The following is an 18,173-nucleotide window of genomic DNA, read 5'->3' as shown; positions in this document are numbered from 1 at the left end:
CTGTAACCTGTCAATCAAGCACAGGTGACCAATCACCACTCTGAATGTTCATACCTTAAGTCAGTGGTTCTCAACCTGTGGGTCCCCAGATGTTTTGGCCTTCAACTGGTAAACTGGCTGGGATTTCTGGGAGTTGTAGGCCAAAACACCTGGGGACTCACAGGTTGAGAACCATTGTCCTACGTTCTCTACCAATATTCCTGGTTGCAAAATATCTTCAGTAAAACCTGAGCAAGAAACCTTTCTTTCCTCCTGGCTATATTAAGTCTATGAAGCAGACATGTATGCAAGGGAATAAATATTCCACAAATAATCCAAGTAACAAAACATTAAAGCCCTTGGAAACAGAGTGATGCGTAGTTCTGTTTCTGATGCAGAAGGTATTATGAAGTGTAACAGATTCTGTGCTTAGCCTCAGTGAATGTTGAGAGCCTACTGTAGTTGTTAAATTCTGCTACTTAACACTTTGCTTCAACCTATGACTACCAAGAAATATGCATTATAAATATATAATATAATCCAACTCTGTGTCCAGAAAAATAAATCTACACCAAAACACCTATAAAAAATACATATTGGAGCCTAAAGACCATGGTAAACCAACACTAGTATGACATAGTTTTATTTTATTTATTTTTTAAAGTTTGCTTTGTATAATCTCCTGTCCTCCTAAACATTGCTTCTAAGGCTAGACATGTTTTCTCACACAGCTCCTTAGGCAATGTGACAGCTACCTCTAATCTGGAAACAGCTTAGGCAGCTGTATATGAATAACAGCCACAGAGTTTGATACTTTAAATAATTTGTTTCAGAAACCCCACAAAAAGCTTTAGATATGCTATATATGAAAAAGCAGGAACATTATTATTTTGACATGTTTTGTCAATTTGATGTTTGTCAGAAATAAGATTTTGTAAGTGTGAAAAGGAAATTAAGAACATACAGTCAGCCCTCCATGTGCACGGATTCTGCATCTACAGATTCAAAAATCCGTAACTTGAAAATAGCTTTTAAAAATCCAAAACAGCAAACCTGGAACTTAAACATCTATGGATTTTGGTATCCATAGAGGGTCCTGAAATCAAACTGTAGTGGATACCAAAGACTCACATTACTGTGTATCAATATCTAGGCCATACATACTCATGTCGAGGGCGGATATCAGGATCAAAATTATGGCTTGTTCTACAGGGAGGGGCAAGCACCAATGTTATTTCAGGGGCCAATTGCCCCTGGCTGCTGCACATGCCATTTCCCGACCAAGGCTTTTGAAAGGGCAAGAAAAAAGATTCCACTTAAACTTTAAAAACTTCCTGACAGTAAAAGCTATTTGACAGTGAAATAGCTGCCTCTTTTAAAAACCACAAAAAACAACATTTGAGGTGTTGCCTTTCCTCTTTTCTTTGGCGCTACCTTCACCAAGAGACAATGAAGGAAACCTCTTTGTTTAAAGAGCACAAAATCAAAAAAATCATAAATATTGTAAACTTCAACCTGTGCTTGATTAACCATTTTACAAGAACCCATTTGTTCTGAATTAATACACAGTATCTTACTGTGCAGAGGTCAAAAATAATTTGAATATAACATTTCAAGGCATCTAAGACATCCTTTTAAAGATAGCTTTTTCAAATATATAACCTCAATATCAACACTGTTCCTTTAATGATATATTCACACTAACAATTACATAGAAATTGTTTATGTGCACAAGGGACAAAAGTGAAAATAGTGCCAATATCTCCATATGACAGTCCTGCTGATACAGCAATCAAGAATGGCTCCAGACAAGATGGTGATTGTATTGGGATGACCAAAACTTGACTTAATTTCATACCAATTAGCATTTTGCTTGTGTGTGCAGCCTTTACACAAGTAATAGTTAAACCAAGAAGTTTAGTTAACCAGATTTATCCACAGTATATCCAGATGGACTGCAAAGAGGAGGATGCTGATTATAATCATATTTTAGTTTAATACAATATCAGAATCAGCACCTTTTTTTTCTTTCAGACTGTTGTATGTAGATAGATAAGACAGAAAACATTTTCAGGGCTAGCTATTTTTGTGGACTTCTTATCTAACATTTTATATTGATCAACTCATTTCAACATTACCTCCATGTAAAATGGGCTTTCAATTACAATATGAGAGTCAATGGTCTGTTAGAAAAGTAAGGTGGAAAGCTTAAATACCTGCAAGCTCTCTCCTCCTCTTATAAGCCTTACCTCAATTCCTGGAAAACTGATTGTTTAGGATACAGTTTGCCATATCTCTGAACTAGGAAACTGTGTTCTAAACAAACCAGGAACAATACAAGTCTTTGGAGGATTGGATTCTCCCATATAGAAGCCAGGAAGGTCCTTTGTTTTTATAAATTCTTGCCTATAGGAGCAAATTGGGGGATCAATCCAAACGTAGAGGATGTAAACCCCTTATTTGCTGGGAAGTAGGGCATTCAAGCATAAAAATTAAATACTTTGCTGGTAATTCAAAAGTCTCTGTGCAAATATTATTTATTGAATTAATAGTTATATCTATACTAAAATGGTATCTCAAAGCAGTGACAGCACACATCCTAGAATTATATCAACAGTTCCTTAGTGCAAGAATAGAAATTATATTAATCCAGAACTCAAAAAAGGAAATGCAACAATATTTCTAGGACGAAACAGCTTCAAAGACCTTGGGTGAGAGGAGACAGTTATGGACACACTGCTTACTAATATTTTATGTTTATGAGGGGGGTCATACTTTGAAATCAACATTTAAAAAGTTTTAATATAAAAATATTAAACATTATTCAATAATAAATGAGTGTATTCCTCAATTATTTAACCCACCCCTCTTCACATGTCCAAATAAATGCATCAACAGGAAGCATAGGTAAGTAAGTAAGTAAGTAAGTAAAAGTTTATTTGTATACCGCCCTTTCTCCCAAAAGGGACGCAGGGCGGTTTCCAATATAAAATCAGCATAAAACATTGTACAATAAAACACTGAAAACACTATAAAACACTATAAGAATTAGAAACGAAAACAAAACATAACAATTGACTAAAACAATCACATAAGCAGAAGGAATATAATCACTCAAATAACATGAATCTGCAAAGAAAGAGGGGGGAAAAAGACCACTGGGATGGAGGAGAGGATGGCCTGGAGGGACCACTAGAACTAAAATGCAATGTGATATTCTAAGATGCTTTGGGGCAGAGGAATAAAGTGCAGTGTTTCAAGTCAAAGAGGTGGCCTGTGCAACTACTATAGCTATGGGCTCGGTTATCCAAAGGCGCAGCGGAAGAGCCAGGTTTTAAGCAGCTTTTTGAAGGAAGCCAGGGTGGGTGCTTGCCGGATCTCCTCTGGAAGGGAATTCCAGATCCGGGGAGCAACAATAGAAAAGGCCTGCTCCCTCGTCCCCGCCAACCGAGCCTGGGATGGTGGCGGGAGCGAAAGAAGTGCCCTACCAGATGAACGAAGAGGACGAGTGGGTTCATAGCGGGAGATGCGGTCACAAAGGTAGGCGGGTCCCAAACCGTTTAGGGTTTTATAGGTAAGAACCTGCACCTTGAATTGGGACCGGAAAATAATCGGTAGCCAGTGGAGGTCCTTAAACAGGGGAGTAGATCTCTCCCTGTAGTTTGCTCCAGTTAACAACCTGGCAGCCACACGTTGGACTAACTGAAGTTTCCGGGCCGTCTTCAGGGGCAACCCCACGTAGAGTGCATTGCAATAATCCAGTCTAGAGGTGACTAAGGCGTGGACCACCGTGGCCAAGTCAGACTTCACGAGGTATGGTCGCAGCTGGCGCACAAGCTTTAATTGTGCAAAGGCCCTCCCGGCCACCGCCGACACCTGAGCCACAAGTGTCAGTGATGAGTCCAGGAGGACCCCCAAGCTGCGGACCTGCGCCTTCAGGGGCAGTGCGACCCCATCGAGCACAGGTTGCCACCCAATACCCCGATCAGACTTGCGACTGACCTCGAGGACCTCTGTCTTGTCAGGATTGAGCTTCAGCTTGTTTGCCCTCATCCAGGCCATTACAGCGACCAGGCACTGGTTCAGTATCTGAGGAGCTTCCTTGGAATTAGGTGGAAATGAGTAGTAGAGTTGAGTGTCATCTGCGTAGAGATGGCACCCAACTCCAAAACTCCGGATGACCTCGCCCAGCGGTTTCATATAGATGTTAAAGAGCATGGGGGATAAAATGGAACCTTGCGGGACCCCACAGGTCAAAGGCCAGGGGTCCGAGCAGGTATCACCCAGCTTCACCAACTGGGAACGGCCCTCCAGGAAGGACTGGAGCCACTGGAGCGCAGTACCCCCAAGGCCCATCCCAGAGAGCCGTCCCAGAAGGATACCATGGTCGGTGGTATCGAAAGCCGCTGAGATGTCCAGGAGAACCAGAAGGGACACACTCCCCCTGTCTAGCTCTCTGCGGAGGTCATCCACCAAGGCGACCAAAGCCGTCTCAGTACTGTGACCAGGCCTGAAGCCGGACTGTGAATGGTCCAGAAAATCAGTGTCGTCTAAGAATCCCTGGAGCTGAGAAGCAACCACCCTCTCCAGTACCTTACCCAAGAAAGGGAGATTGGAAATTGGTCTATAGTTGTTAAGAGTAGACGGATCCAGGGATGCCTTTTTTAGAAAAGGCCTAATTACTGCCTGTTTTAGGCTAGATGGAAAAATCCCTTGTTCCAGAGATGAGTTGATAATTTTCTCAAGCCAAATTAACAAACCTCCCCATGTCAGTTTGATTAACCAGGAGGGGCAAGGATCTAGGGAACAAGTGGTCGCTCTCGTAGCTCCAAGGAACTTGTCCACGTCATCAGGGCGAACAAGCCGAAACGAATCCATCAAGATCGGACAGACAGATGCCTCAGGCACCACACCTGGCATTGCACTAACCCCAGTGTCTAACTCAGAGCGTATCCGAGCGACTTTATCTGCAAAAAAGTGCGCGAAATCGCTGCACTGGGTTGCTGGGTTGTCAGGGGTCTCCTCCCCCTGGGGAGGATGGAGGAGCTCCCCAACAACCCAAAACAACTCCGTTGGTCTATTGATTGCAGATGCTATGCGGGCAGCCGAGAAAGCCTTTCTGGCTGCCTGCAAGGCCGCAGAATAGGCCCTAATAGCTGCTCTAGCCCGTGTTCGGTCGGACACCCTACGAGTTCTCCGCCAGGAGCACTCTAGACCCCTTCTCGACTGCTTCATCACGGCCAGCTCCCTTGTGAACCAGGGAGCCCTGGTGCGTCGGCGGGTTGAGAGGGGACGTTCAGGGGCGATCGTGTCTATCGCCCTGGCCATCTCGCTGTTGTAGCGATCGACCAAGACATCAACAGGATCGTCAGCCTCAATGACAGGAAGATCCCCAAGAGACCTCAAGAAGCCGTCTGGATCCATTAGTCTCCTGGGGCGGACCATCTTAATGGGTCCACCACCCCTGCAGAGGTTAGTGGTCACGGTAAGTCTTAAAGTGACCAGGTGATGGTCGGACCATGACAATGGAAGAATAGTTTGCTCTTCCACTCCAACCAATCCACTGTCGGCAATAAATACTAGGTCAAGGGTGTGTCCTGCCTGATGGGTGGGTCCAGAGATGACCTGGGACAGTCCCATGGTTGTCATGGCAGCCATGAAGTCCTGAGCTGCACCAGTTAAAGGGGCCTCCGCGCGAATGTTGAAGTCCCCCAGCACCACCAGGCGCTGGGAGGCCAGCACCACGCCAGAGACCACTTCTGCAAGCTCAGGGAGGGAGACTGCTGTGTCGCGGGGTGGACGGTACACCAGCAGAATCCCCAAACTGTCCCGGACACCTACCCTCAGGTGGACACACTCAAAACCTGAGGCTTGCGGAACAGCGCACCTGGCCACGGCGATGGATTGCCGAAAGACCACCGCAACCCCTCCTCCCCGCCCCCCGGGCCTGGCCTGCTGATGCACCCCGAAACCAGGAGGACACAGCTGAGTGAGGTTAACCCCACCCAGCTCATCCAACCAGGTCTCGGTGATGCAGGCCAGGTCTGCCCTCTCATCCAGGAGTAAATCCTGGATGACGGAGGTCTTACCATTAACAGACCTGGCATTCAACAGCAGGACCTTAAGCCCGAAGGGACTGTCATGAGGACTACCACGCCTTTCCTTCTCCAGGGTCGCAAGTGTTCTATCTTGTGAGAACAGCAGAAGAGAGTCCTCTAGGGTGTTAGGTGGACTAATAGATGGACTATAACAAGGAAGCGTTTGTAGGGGGAGTTGAGAACATGAATGGGCAGAGAGATGGGGAACTAGGGGGGTCCGTGGACACATGGCTGAGATAGGGGGGGTCCAGTATAAAGGATTTGGGAGAGTATGGTTACTAATAGATGTTAGCTCTAGGGGATGTGATTGTAGGTCAGGGATCAGGGGGCGAATCCAGGGGTCGAAGAAGACCCTCCTAATGCGGATGCCCCATGCTTCAAGACGATCTCTAGAGCTTAGTAACTCCTTAATGATGGACATGTCTTTAAGTGTAATTAAAAGATGCGTAGAGCGGTTGAGAGATTGAAAGTCTCTATGCAGCCAATTGAGAGATCATTCATTAACTTAGTTCTTCCTCTTAAAATTGCTATCTGAGCTGGATATAGCTTCAGATCTTCACATATTCAGATGAAAATCACTGAAAAGGGAACATTACAAATAGGCCTGCAGACATGGTCCCACTTGGTGGAATATTTAAGCTTGTCCAGGTCTGTTCTAGGGTATGAACCACAACTGGACAGTCTCAAGAATAATTAGATATAATATAGATTGTCACATCATCATGAAACAAAATCATTTAAAGAAATATTTCAAATAGTAATCAGATATATTCATTAAGTAAGACCTCTAGACTAGATACAATTTTACAGAGTAAAATGAATACAGTACATCTGCACTACATTTTATGAGATTTTATTTTGGGGCTCAGAATTTATGTAACTACATATAAATTAATTTGTAATTTATTATGTTAATATTGACATAAGATATGTATGAAGTATAAGCATCATACAAGGGTTTATACACCCACACACATAAAAATCTATCACACTGTTTCAAATTAATAAATGTAAGGTAAACCTCTTTCTCATATAAGTATCTAAGATATTTACCATATTGAAATAAGATCTGATTTTTACTCCTTTTGCTAAATCCCATACGATTACATTTCCATCATGGCCAGCAGAGAAGAGCACTCTAGCGTCAAAAGGATGACTTTCAAGTACAAATACTTCATCTTCATGGCCCTGAAATATTTCAAAACATATGTTAATGGGGCTGAACATGAGGCAACATTAGATGGAGCAGGAATAAAAGAAAGCATAAACACATGATAGGAAATGGGACAACACTCAATGTTTGTTAGCTATTTTAACTACATCCTTGTCAACTCCAAAACAAAAAGGTACTACTCAATTCAGTAGTTACTTGTTTATTTGGATGTAGAAACTGTTGTAAGAAAATCAAGGTACTATAATGACATCCCAGCTATAGGAAAAGACCTGTAAATTGATCCGGGGGGGGGGGGGGGGAGTCTTTAGCTCTACAACTACAGTAGAGTCTCACTTATCCAACCTTCGCTTATCCAACATTCTGTATTATCCAACACAGTTTGCCTTTTAGTAGTCAATGTTTTTCTAGTCAATTTTTCACCACATTGAAAAGTTTTGGCGCTAAATTCGTAAATACAGTAATTACTACATAGTAATTACATAGTAATTACTGTGTATTGAACTGCTTTTTCTGTCCATTTGTTGTAAAACATGATGTTTTGGTGATTAATTTGTAAAATCATAACGTAATTTGAAATTTAATCGGCTTTTTCTTAATCCCTCCTTATTATCCAGCTTTTTTGCTTATCCAACGTTCTGCCGGCCCATTTATGTTGGATAAGTGAGACTCTACTGTATAATTTCAATAGGTAAAGCACATCCAAAGTTACTTTATTTAGAAGTATGACATAGTTTTGATTTTAATTATTCCAGAGTTCCTACAAATATAGTGCAATTTAGCAAATGTGATTTTAGAGCTGGGAAATTAAAAAAAAACAAATTGAATATTTCTTTAGGATAAAGTGATCCTTAGCAACATTCTGTCCTTCATTTAAAAATGGTTCTCACAGGCATAAGGATTTTCAGTATTTAAAAGTCTGAATGACTATTTATTAGGTTAAGAACATTATTTTCCTAACTAAAGATTATGGTGTTGGAGAAAGACTACAATAAAGAGTTATCATTACTACCGTTTCCTTACCATAAGGACATGAATAAGTTGTCCAGTAAAAGAGTTCCAAACCTTCAAGGTCATGTTATTAACAGCAGTGATAACTGAATTGTCATGGCGATCCCATGCTACCATAGTAACTTTCAGTTTTGTGATTTTGTCTTCTACTCCTTGCGAGTTTTGACTATAATTAATGAATAGAAATCACATGGTCAGAACAGAGCTCAATAGCAATAAGAAAGAATCAGGAGTGTATTAAACCACTAAGACTGTTTTAACAGTTCTGGATTATTTATTTTCTGTACCACTTCTTAATTACAACTTGCAAAGGCCCAATGCAAAAGAAAGGCCACAACTTTTAACTCCAACTGAAAGTCTAGAACTTTATAATCTGTTCTCATGGACCCAACCATCACCATATTTGTGCTCAGTACCTACAACATTTTTTTTCTTTTTTAGAAAGTGGCTATGGACTAGCAGTAATTGGCTCACAGTCCACACCAATCCATAAAACAAAATGTTGAGTAACAATCCAAGAGACCTTAGGAGTAATTTCCAAATGTTACAAAGCAAATGCATATGTCTGGTGCATAGGAAGCAGATATATACGAGGCCATTTTAGCTGCTGAACTAGCGGAGAAGTCTCGGCTTTGGCTTCTTTCACTTTCAAAAACTACATTTTCCTACTGGAAATACTAGATACAGATCACAGGATCCTTATGCAAAGCACTAGCCCTATCACTTTCCAGAAAAGAGTTGTAACTCAGTATTAGTAAGACCAAGGTTTTTTAAGTAGAAGGAAACATACAAACTTACCCTGCAGGACGAGTAGCCATATCTAACAAAATGCTCTTCCATTCCTTTCTCTTGTACATCCAAATGCGTGCTGTTCCATCACGACTTCCACTTACAAATCTGAGGGGAGGGAATGCTCTTTAAAATCCTTCACAAGCAAGATATTTCCTCATGAATGCATATGCTACAGAATATGCTAAAGCTAAAACAAGAATCTAGTAACACCCATGGTATAATATCTTTATACTTTCAGATAACTAAACTAACAGTTTTAAAGACAAATTGGAGAAGGCACACAAGGGACTGTGTGAAGAGAAACAGATATAATTAGACACTACCCAATATGAAAGTCTTCACACGTCTGCTAAAATAAAACCTAATGTGATTTTTGCAAATACAGTAGAGAAGAATGGTAAGTTGTACATCAACTGTTAACTCGCTTACCGACTGCTAGTGTTAGAAAACTGAATGCTGTCCACTTTATCCTGTGTAAACAAGAAAAAAATAACAATATAACTACGAGATGTTAATTTATTTCAAACAAATATTTAAGAAATTTTGAGGAGGTATTTACAGTATGAAACTCCAACTCTGATATCTTCTCTGGCTGACCTGATCCAAAGAAATAAACCCTAATGATGTGATCTGTACTTCCAGTGGCCAGAAACATTCCACCTAAGGAAAAGGTTAAAAAAAAAAAGTCACCAGGGCATTGGCTTGCTTAGCAATTTGACAATATTAAACCTAAACTTCCATCATCTGTTCCAACAAAATGCCATGATCACTGTTAACATCAGAACGTTACATTTTAATGTTATAGATCTTTAGATCTACAATTTCTATAAAACATTTTAACTGCATATTTTAGCAATTATACTTCTGTAGACAAGTGGTATAGGTATGCTGTTGTTGAATCAGTTAGAAACACTACCAGTTAATACAAAATTTCACTGACCCTGATTTCATAAGATAGCCTTCAATAAATCCTCCCTTTATTATATACAATTCAGTTTTCTAGGGAGCCGCAGTGGCGCAATGGGTTAAACCCTTGTGCTGGCTGAACTGCTGACCTGAAGGTCAGCGATTTGAATCTGCGAGATGGGGTGAGCTCCCATCTGTCAGCTCCAGCTTCCTATGCAGAGACATGAAAGAAGCCTCCCACAAGATAGTAAAACATCCAGGGTGTCCCCTGGGCAACGTCCCTGCAGATGGCCAATTCTCTCACACCATGACATGATAAAAAAAGGTTTTCTAGGACTTTGAGTCAGAATAATATTGTAACACAGTTGAAACTATATAAAGTTAAGTTGCTAGCACTGTGTTTCACTATATTTAAAAAATGCTATAATTATTAATGTGTATGTGTTTTGTTGTGAAAGTACACTTTACCAGCACTAAAAGAAGAACAGATCATTTGCACTCCAGGTCTCGGACGTTCCGTAAACTTTGTTGGCCTTGGACTGCAAGATTTAAATACACAGCACAGAGTTACATTCTTCAAAGTAATTTAAGAGGCCAACCAAACCGACCAAAAATTAGACATGAAGGAATAAACTTATCTACCAGATAGTTTATTATAATACCACAGACCAAAAATCATTTCAAAATAGGAAGAGTAAAGTAGGAGTATCCATATGTTGGAGTAAAGAGGTCACAATACAGTTTTCTAAACTGGAAAGAGCCAAATGTTCTATAAATGGGTTTTGGGGTGTATTCCAGCAGCACTAAATAAGCAGAAAATATATCCATTGTGCCGGAACTGGTAAAGATATCACTAATTTCCTTGGATTTACTGACTGGCTTTTTTTGAGGAGATTGAATAAATACCAGAGTGTAGCTTAGAAGGTATGAAAAGAAAAGATGACCTGATGGCACATATTTTTTCTGTGAATCTGCTTAAATACTCCCCCCCCCCATCCCTAATACGTAATATATATCAGATCCCTCCACATCTCAAAATTGCTACACGCAAAAAAGGCATCACATTGAGTATCCCATTCCCAGATTTTGTCAAGCAATAATTTATATATTTTATAATGATGAAATACTTTTTACATGAATGCTACATCTAGTTCCTAGTCCCAGACTACACCAAAATGTAACAAAAAATCTTATTACAGTAAAATATGGGTGCATCTACACTATCAAATTAATGCTGTTTGACACTACTTTAATTACTATGGCTTAATGCTATGAAATCCTGGGATTTGTAGCTTGATGAGGCACCAGCACTCTTTGCCAGAGAAAGCTAAAGACCTTGTGAGACTACAGCTCCCATGATTCTACAGTATCGAGCTATGGCTATTAAAGTGGTATCAGCTGCATTAATTTTATTTTGTAGATGCATCCTACATTTCCTGAATAATATTCTACATTAAAATTTGGAATACTACAACATACTACTACATTATAACAGAAAAGTAAAATACAGTGGGCCTTCCATATTTATGATGGTTTAGTTCAGATACAGATATGTGGATTATTGTGGTCCATATAAATTAGAAGGGGCAATGTGTATGTGCACACTTATTTGAGCCCATATTTACGTCACCACCATTTAATCGCATGAGGCATGATGATTCGTGGTCAGTGGAAATCGAGGACCTAAAGCCCATTGATCTGGAGGCTCTACTACATAAACATTAGATGATTTCACAATTAACGTATCTAATTTCCTTTATGGGGATGTGTGGAAGGGCCTTGAGTCTACACTGCCATATAATCCAGTTAAAATCAGATTAAAATTGGATTTTAAGCATATGTTTTATATTTTATACTGTATTTAACTGTTTGGAATAGATTTTATATGCTGTTTGTTTTTAATGATGTGTCGGCATCGAATTGTTGCCAATTGTACGCCGCCCTGAGTCCCTTCGGGTGAGAAGGGCGGGATAGAAATATTGGAAATAAATAAATAAATAAAATAATCTGTATTTTATAGGCAGTGGGGAAGAGGCCTAAGTAAGGCCTAATTCTGCCTGTCCCCTGGGCTGAGTGGGTTGCTAGGAGACCAAGTGGGCGGAGCTTAGCCTTCTAACTGGCAGCAATTGGATAAAAACAATTATTCCTCTCCCTCTAATTAGGACTTTAATTTTCTTTTCTTTTCGTTGTATGAACGTAGAAGCGTGGATGAAGGGTTGTGCTGTCAATTTTCGAGGTTGTGGGGTGTTTCGTTTTGTTGTTTTGTCCCAGGCCGAAATTTCATTACCCTTTTATATATATAGATTGCTTATTTCTACTGCCCAGGAGAAAACCTATGGCATTGCCTTTTGCACCAGAAAAACTGTAGACATTTAGGGGAGATATAATTTTGAAATAATGATTTCCCTTTACTTGTTTATGCACACTGATGAGGACATTTAGCAAAATCACTTAAAGACAAGGTTTCTGGCTCAAAGCACTATTATGTGTGCTGGGACTGTGCCCTGGAGAGGCTTATAAGAAAATCCAATGAATATCCACTGAGAAGAAGTTTGACGAAGTTTAATTTTGTACCAGTTAGCTGGCAATAAATCCCATCAAACTAACATAGATTAGTTCCAGAGTACTTTTTAAGCAATAAGAAATCTAATGAGGTAACAATCTGTGGATATGATTATTAGTAATTTTAGGATTATTTTGGATCTATAATGGAAGAATGTTTCCCTCTTCTTTAAAATTACAGTATGTTGGTAGATTAGAAGCCTACACATCTTTTCCCCTCCTTTTCTTTGGTTTCTTTATTTTTGACTGTATATGATAAATGAGACTGTTTGTGTCAAAAAGGAATTTTTTTTAATCGAGGTTAATTTGAAAACAAAAACAAAAACCTAAACCAACAGCTAATTTCTAAAACCACCCACAAAGCAACTGCAATGTCTCCAAATACTAACGTGAGGTAATCATGAAACAGAAACTAACTTTATTTTAAGAGTTCCAGCATCCCACAACCAAAAGCATATTGTTCCATCAGCCCCTGTTGAAGACAGGTATCTTTTTGAACCACTGCATAGTGGAGAAAACTGTAAAACAAACAAAACCATTTATAAATCTTTGATCTTTTTAGCAAACAGTGGAAATAAATGATCCAAAGGGTTCAGAAAAAAACAGATTATTTCTATCATAACTACAATTTATATATAAAAAAACCCATTTTAATCAGTAACATACAGAACCCTATCAAAAAGCTTTAATTCTTTAATTCTTCAAATTACCGTATTTTTCGCTTTATAAGACGCACTTCCCCCCCCCAAAATAGAGGGAAAAAGTCAGTGCGTCTTATAAACGCAATATGACCTCATGTGGGCGGAGCTAGAGGGGTTGTGTTGGAGAGGGGAGGGGAGAGAGAGAGGGAGGGGCGGGGCTTGGATGGGAGATAAGGCGGGATATAAATAAAGTATTATTATTATTATTATTATTATTATTATTATATTTTAAATATTTTCCAAGGCCTGGGCCTCGTAGCCACTTCCCTCAGCTTAAGAAGCAAGTCCTCCAAGCCACGCGGGAGGCCCTCATTCCTCCTTTCAGTCCATGCCTTAGCGCACACTCACCCGGGCTGCCTTCACCGGCTTGCTTTGGGGGACGACGAAGGGAAAGGCGTTTGCCGCAAGGCCTCGCCCCCCTGAGGCTGCGGTGCCGGCTTCAGCGCCGCCGGGTGCAGCCTTGGCCGCCTTCGCACTTTGCCCACCATGGCGGCCCGGAGAAGGAGAGCACGAAACCCAGGGAGGCAGCAAGCGAGCGAGGGAAGCTCAAGGAGGACAGAAAAGGAGATTCCCCTGCGCGCTGGCTCAAGGCTTCCCCTTGGAAACACGATGTCGGGAGGCAAGGTTCCGCCCTGCCTGTTTATACCGCGAAGCAGAAGCTTCTGCTGGTTGCTATGGGAACCCAGCCCGGCTGGCCTAGCTGCCTCCTTCTGAGACAGGCGCCTTAATAATAATAATAATAATAATAATAATAATAATAATAATAATAATAAGAATAATAATATTTTTCCTCCTCTGAAAACTAGGTGCGTCTTATCATCAGGTGCGTCTTATAAAGCGAAAAATACGGTAATTCTTCCTGCTGCCAACCACCCAATATCATTCTTATAGAAGCAAAACCATCCTTCCTTCTTTTTCTACTGTTTCCTTTTTTTATAATAAGAAATAATTCACACAAGAAACATTCAAAACATTCAAGAAATAATTTATACATAGATTTATCAATAGCTAAGATATATGATATATTTCTTGTCAAGCATGTATTACAGCTACTTATAGCCTTCATAAGTGCTTCTAAGACTGATGGATCTAACCAAGATACTCTCCACAGCGCATCCACTTACATCCAGCCAACCTCTCCTGCCACTTTTGTTGTTGTTCTTTTGTAGCAATCATTTCTCCTGCCAAAGAAAACTGCAGCAGCATTTCAGCAGTTCAAGACTGCAGTCCTGCACAACAATATTTTAAATAGTAGTTCTTGATTGTTTCAATTTGATTAGCAATGAGCTGAACCAATTAGCCTTTACTTTTGTGTGCACATGGTCAATGAGAGTACTGACACACTGAAAGATGCAGTCTTCTCACTAGTCCAGTGGCACCATGCCTTCATTAACTGCATTCCCTCAAAGGCAATAGTTGGTTCATGCAACTTATTGCTCAATAAGCTTAACAAATTAAATGCTTTAAATTAAAATGTTGTTCACCAATTGCTTATACCCACTGCAGCTCTTACCCTTTGGCAGGAGAAGGGAGCTTCTTCACCATCACTGCTGTAGTGCTACCTATCTCACTTACCACTCTCCCAAACTTCCCAGGCCAAGGTCATATTGCCCTAGCAGTGTCTGTAACTATACTGAAACAGAACACAAACCATTCATTCCTCTTAAAGAGTTTCTCTTCAAAATGTTCATTCAATCAATTTTCCATGATGTTCTTTAACAAAACAAACAACCCCGCTGGGTAATATTACAGAGCAGGAGTGGGAATTAGGGGACTCTTCTGATTCTGAGCTGCAACACCCAAGAATCTCAGACAGCATAGGCTTCAGTCAAGATTAGTTGGGAGTTGCAGGTCAAAACATCTGGAGGGTTACACAAATCCCATGCTGTTGCAGAAGAAAACTTTACCTGTAATGACGTTATTGATGCACTGTGGCCTTGCAAAACAGCCAAAGGGGCACACGTTCGGAGACACCATACTCTTATCATTTTGTCACAACTCCCTGCAGCAATCATCGTGTTTTCAAAATTAACAGCCATGTCTGATATTTCAGCTGCATGTCCTCTTAAAGTAGCAAGCAGCCTTCCATCATCCGTTGCCCAGATTTTTACAAGACAATCATCAGAACCCTAAAGAAAATCACAAGAATTGCTCAGTTAAAATCAACTGCACTTAAAGGAGTCTATGAAAGGCATATAGCTAACATCATCATCCTCATGCAAACAAGATTGTTTTTAGCTTTTGACAAGCAGGTAACAGAAAGCAATCACAAGAATTGCTCAGTTAAAATCAACTGCACTTAAAGGCTGCCTGTTCTTTGCCTCGGATGGACCCAGCCGCCTGGCCCCCTTCCTCCTGCTGGAGGGAGGGGCCCCACGTGGAGATCGTAGCTGAAGAAAAGCACAAAGGTCATCACATTCCCTTTCATTAGACTCCAGGCATTGCCATTACTAGGCAATGAAACAGCAAGACAGGTTCAAAGATATACAGTACAGCAGAAAGGTTTTCCCATGGACAAAAATCTTTGAGTAAAGTCTCCCCTCAGAAGAAGAAAAAACGGGACTATTTCATCCAAAGTCTGAAACAAAAATACATCCTGTCCCTCTATCTTAGCAGAAAAGAAAGCAACATATAAGAGTGTAAAAACAATGTAGGTACAAGCAAGCAGCAATAGCATAAAAGTAAGAAGCCCCCTTCTTAGGTGAATGCATTGTGAATTTCCTGAGAAAGGAATGAAACTTCTTGATTCTGATATCCCCCCTCCCCCACTTACAGCCAGAAAATGTGGCTGAGTATTTCCTATCATCTCCCTGCCAAGAAGTTGAGAATCTGAGACTCTTATTTTATTATATTGTTACTCATTTTATGTTTTAAATGAGCTTTTATGGATCGATGTATTGTTCTGCATAATGTTGTTTTATTGTGTTTTTACTCTTTGCAATGTTTTAATCGTTATACTTTGGTTATTGTTTTCGGGCCTTTGTCCCATGTTAGCCGCCCCGAGTCCCATCCAGGAGATGGTGGCAGGATAGAAAAATAAAGTTACTTACTTACTGATCTGTACTACAACTGAATGTATTACAATTCTTTCTAGAAACACAACTGCAGAGATCCCATATGAATTTAACAACCCGTTTAAGACCCACCAAAAAAGGAATGTAGATGATTAAACACAGGTTTGAGTGTTTAATTAGGTGAACCACTGTCAGTTTAAGCTCTTATAATATTCAATCTCCTTAGTGCCATAATTATGAAGTACATATTTTTAAAATACAAAGGCACAGCTGAACATTTTCATGAATTTGCACTTACAGTGAATATTCGTCTGCCTGTTCGATCAAATGTTACACAATATACTGAAGACAAGTGTCCTAGGATCCGCTTGTGCATTTTCATATGTTGATAAACAGCAGTTGGAACTAAGTGTTCAAGTCTGTATTTTCCATTTACTTTTCTTGAAAAGAGAGTTTCAGCTATGGAAGGAAAAAATATATATTGAATGTCACATGAAGATTTGTGTCTATAAATAGATCAACAGCATTTAAAAATCAGTTATCAGAGAGGATACAAAAAAATTCTGCACAAAACTTGGCAATACCTATCTCCATAGAGCTCTAAGAAACACAAGAGCCATCCAGTCCAACCCACTGCCATGGACAAACACACAATCAAAGCACTCACAATGTATAGTTACAAAGCACTCTGACACACACACCACATCACCATAATCTAAGAGAAACCCAGAATCTCTCACAGGCAACAAAATAACATACCGTATATACTCGAGTATAAACCGACCCGATTATAAGCCGAGGCACCTAATTTTACCACAAAAAACTGGGAAAACGTATTGACTTGAGTATAAGCCGAGGGTGGGAAATGCAGCAGCTACTGGTAAATTTCGAATAAAAATAGATACTAATAAAATTACGTTAATTGAGGCATCAGTGGGTTAAATGTTTTGAATATTTACCATATTTCAAAGAAAAACAGTAAACTAAATCTATAAGTGGAAAAATAGGGTCATCAAAAACAATGTGGTATCAACAATAACTTTATAATCATCATCATCAACAACAACAGCTTCCTTTGTATCCCACTCTATCTATCTCCCCATGGGGACTCAGGCCAGCTTCCAACATAGAAACAGGCAAATATTCAATGCCTATATAAACAATGCAAAGCTAGATATAGATCTATAATTATATATACTAATTTCACATTTGTATTTCCCCCTGAAACCTTTGCAAATCCTTTGTGTCTTTTCCTCCTGCAATATTTGCAAGCCCTATTTATCAATCTCTCTATATGTGTGTGTGTGTGCGCGCACACACACACACACATTTTTCCTCTGTAATATTTGCAACCTCTATATATCTATCTAGACATCTATCTATAGATAATTATATAGAGGACTTGCAGATACTTGGAAACATGTGAGGGTAAAATTCACATATAAAATTAATATATACATATAGGTACAGATATACAGGTACATGGAAATCTCTAAATATCTATATGTATATAGGATTTGCAAAGACTTGCAAACATATGAGGGGAAAATTCATATATTAACGTATTTATAGGGGGAACACCTTTATAAATATTTACAAGCTTTGGGGCATGCATTTGCCCAAGGAAGAAATGCAAGCAAAGCCCCCCTAAAAACAACTTTGGCCTCCTTTCTCCTGCCCTTTCCCACCTCTTTTCTTCCTCCCTTTTTCAAACTCTAAAAGTAGCCAGAAAAGGCTTTTTAAAACTTCTCTCCCCCTCCCAAAAAACCCACCTCATTTTTGTTTCCTTAGGAATAAAAAGAAATACACACCTTCTGTTGCTCTTTTTTCCCTCCTTCCCTCCCTTTGGACTCAAATGTTCTTGCAACAATAATAATAATAATAATAATAATAATAATAATAATAATAATAATAATAATAATACAGTAGTTTCGCTTAT

General features: G+C 39.9%; 1 protein-coding gene across 3 annotated transcripts in view; it reads right to left on the bottom strand.

The window, feature by feature from the left end:
• The window catches only part of phip (pleckstrin homology domain interacting protein), a 90,336-nt gene that overhangs the window by 50,989 nt on the left and 21,174 nt on the right, over positions 1-18,173 (bottom strand). For all 3 annotated transcript variants that reach the window (XM_008121974.3, XM_008121977.3, XM_008121982.3), the window contains exons 7-15: positions 16,533-16,693; positions 15,128-15,349; positions 12,937-13,037; positions 10,426-10,496; positions 9,611-9,711; positions 9,481-9,521; positions 9,058-9,156; positions 8,272-8,425; positions 7,131-7,265 (exon numbers count right to left, since the gene is read on the bottom strand). In XM_008121974.3, the coding sequence (XP_008120181.1) occupies positions 7,131-7,265; positions 8,272-8,425; positions 9,058-9,156; positions 9,481-9,521; positions 9,611-9,711; positions 10,426-10,496; positions 12,937-13,037; positions 15,128-15,349; positions 16,533-16,693 (1,085 nt within the window). The remainder of the gene's footprint in view (positions 1-7,130; positions 7,266-8,271; positions 8,426-9,057; positions 9,157-9,480; positions 9,522-9,610; positions 9,712-10,425; positions 10,497-12,936; positions 13,038-15,127; positions 15,350-16,532; positions 16,694-18,173) is intronic.

The sequence above is a fragment of the Anolis carolinensis genome, chromosome 1, assembly GCF_035594765.1.
Source record: "Anolis carolinensis isolate JA03-04 chromosome 1, rAnoCar3.1.pri, whole genome shotgun sequence".
NCBI classification, from domain to species: domain Eukaryota; kingdom Metazoa; phylum Chordata; class Lepidosauria; order Squamata; family Dactyloidae; genus Anolis; species Anolis carolinensis.
The sequence above is the reverse complement of the archived record's forward strand: the minus strand, read 5'-3'. Positions and strand labels throughout refer to the sequence as shown.